The sequence below is a fragment of the Equus quagga genome, chromosome 1 (assembly GCF_021613505.1).
Source record: "Equus quagga isolate Etosha38 chromosome 1, UCLA_HA_Equagga_1.0, whole genome shotgun sequence".
NCBI lineage: Eukaryota > Metazoa > Chordata > Mammalia > Perissodactyla > Equidae > Equus > Equus quagga.
In genome coordinates, this window is record NC_060267.1 from 57,622,755 (window position 1) to 57,625,287 (window position 2,533).

Consider the following 2,533-nt stretch of genomic DNA (forward strand, 5'->3'; position numbering starts at 1 on the left):
CACAGGGTGGACACAGAAAACAACAACAACACACACACGTAGACTTTGCATCCACCACCTGGAAGGAATCCAATAGACACATCAGGGTAACCGAGCATTCTGGGTCAGTTTCAAAGTGTTGGGCCAACGACCACTCACCAGAGCCTAAAAGCTGGTACTTCCAAGCAAGGGGGAGGGCCCAAGGCCCCTGACCGCCTGCCTGGGCACCCCCTTCCCTCCATTGTCACCTACAATGGATAGGAATTTGCGTGGAGGCGGGAAACACAAGAAGCAGAGGTACCCAGCCCTTTGGAGGCGAGTGAGAGTAGGGCATGGAAAAGGGATATGACGGGACGTGGACTTTCCTCCCTCACCATTAGCTACTTGGTCTCCCTCCAAGCAGTCTTGACTCAAGGGGTGCAGAAGGACACACTGGCCCTTAGCCCTATTAACAGTTACCTCTTCCAAACACAGCCTGATCAAATCTGGGTGAGAGAAAGGTCAGAGGACAAGGGAGCTGGGGTCTCTCAACCCCAAATCAAGCCCCCTTCCCTTATCTCCCTCAATTCTGGGAGGCCACAGCCAGGGTGTTGACATAGCCATGGGCACCCCCCTCGTTCTCCGAGATGCAGTGGCCGAGCTGGGAGCCTCCCTGAGGTGGCCGCGGTGGCGGTGGAGCAGAGGGCGGACCGCCGTAGCCCCCTCTGGCCCGACTGGGGGAGGCCCGACTCCCCCGGTCCCAACAGCCCTCCAGGGCCTCCAGGCCGCGGCAGCCAAGGAAGAAGAGGTTCTTGAGCATGAAGATGGAGAGGGGCTGCTGGTAGCTCACCACCAGGAGGCAGCGCAGCGCCAGCAAGGGCACGTCTACTAGGCAGCCACCCAGCAGGCGCAGAAGGCGGCTGCAGCTACCTGGACCCGAGGCCTGGCCCCAGGACGAAGCTGCCGCGGCGGCGTTGAGCTCGTAGAGCCAGAGCACCGGCGAGGCGAGGGTGAGAAAGTACACAGCGATGAGCAGGTAGCGCAGGTGCGCGGGTAGTGGCACGCGGCCCTCCAGCATTAGCTCCACCAGGGTGAAGCTGTCGAGCAGGTCCAGACACGTGCCCAGGAAGCAGCCGGCGGCGCGGTGCTGCTGGGGCTGCAGGAGCAGAGGTCCCGCCGAGCCAGGCGGGGCGCCCGCTTCGCTGATGGCCCGCACCAGGCTGTAGAGCAGGGGCACGGATAGCGCCATGGTGAGACGGAAACCCATGGTGCCGAAGGGCGCGCGCAGCTCGATGAGGTCCAGAATGGACGTGCCCAGGATGAGCACCACCTTGGGCGTGAAGGCGATGGAGTAGATGAGCCAGGCCAGGTAAGCAAAGGCGAACTCGCCCGCCGCCCCAGCAGTCCCCGGGCCGCCCCCCGGGCCGCCCGCGCCCCCGCGGCCGCCGCGTGCCTTGGCCCCGGCCGCAGCCCCGGCGGAGGCTGTCGATGGGGCGGGCAGGTGCAGCGTGGGCGCGGCGTGGTGGTGGTGCTGGTGGTGGTTGTGCGCGCCACTCGCCGCGCCGCCCCGACGGCCCCGGCTGTTCTTGGCGAAGAAGATGGCCCAGCCCACCACCACCACCAGGTCGGTGGCGATCCAGGAGCACCAGTACAGGTCGGTGACGGCGATGAGGTACAGGTCCAGCAGACCGCCCTGCGCCAGCAGCAGCACCACGGACAGCGCCTGGTAGCCCCAGCGGCACCCCGGTCTGGGGGCGCAGCCGCGGCGCCGACCCCTGCGGCCCGGGCGGGCTGGGCGGCCACAGCAGCAGCAACACGAACAGCAGGAGGTGCCGCTGCCGGTCCCGGGGCCGCCCGCGCCCCCAGCCGAGCGGCCCCCGGAGCCCCCGACGGCCCCGACCGCAGCGCCCCCGCCAAAGTCCGCGGCTGTCATGCTGCAGGAGGAGGTGGGCGTGGAGCTGGAGGAGGAGGTGGCGACCGAGGAGGAGAAAGCGGCGGGCGCTGGGTTGGCGGCTGGGGCGCCCCCCTGAGCCGGGGGCCCCTGGAGCCCGGAGGCGGCAGCCGGCACCAGCGGCTTGCTGATGCTGATGCTCTCGTCGTCGTCCTCTCGCTCCGCGCCGGTGCTGCTGCTGGGGGAGCCGCCGCCGCCCCCGCCGCGTCTGCCGCCGCCTCCCCCCCGGCTGGTGCTGGTGCTGGTGCTGCTGTCGCCCGAACCTCTCCGGCCGCGGGAGGACGCCCCCCGGAGGAAAAGGGGCTGCAGCCGGGCGGCGGCGGGGGGCTGGGGGAAGGAGCCGGACGAGGTCGAGACCGAGCGGGGGTTGCCGAGCGCTGGGTGCATTGTCCTCCAAGGGGCTCCGGGGGGCTACCCAGCTGCTCCCTCCCGGCCAACTGCAGGCTGGCGAGGCGGCCGAGGGGAGCCGGGCCAGCCGCCGCCGCCTCCCCGGCAGCTGGAACTCCTACCCGGGTCGGGCAGCAGCGAGATCCGGACTGGAGCCACCGGACTGGGCGAGCTAAGCCCCGGGTGGCTGCGAGCGGGCTAGGTGAGAGGCTGAACCCACCGCGATGACGGCCGGCG

The 2,533-nt window shown here is 69.1% G+C and overlaps 1 protein-coding gene across 1 annotated transcript; it reads right to left on the reverse strand.

Moving 5' to 3' along the window:
- Positions 1-541: 541 nt before the first annotated feature.
- TMEM121B (transmembrane protein 121B) lies at positions 542-2,296 on the reverse strand. Its single transcript, XM_046658884.1, has one exon. It carries the CDS (start codon positions 2,294-2,296, stop codon positions 542-544), a length of 1,755 nt encoding a protein of 584 aa, XP_046514840.1.
- Between the last annotated feature and the right edge of the window lie 237 nt (positions 2,297-2,533).

What these genes read in the sequence shown, in the direction of transcription:
- TMEM121B (XM_046658884.1), bottom strand. Translation starts at nt 2,296, where the DNA reads ATGCACCCAGCGCTCGGCAACCCCCGCTCGGTCTCGACCTCGTCCGGC.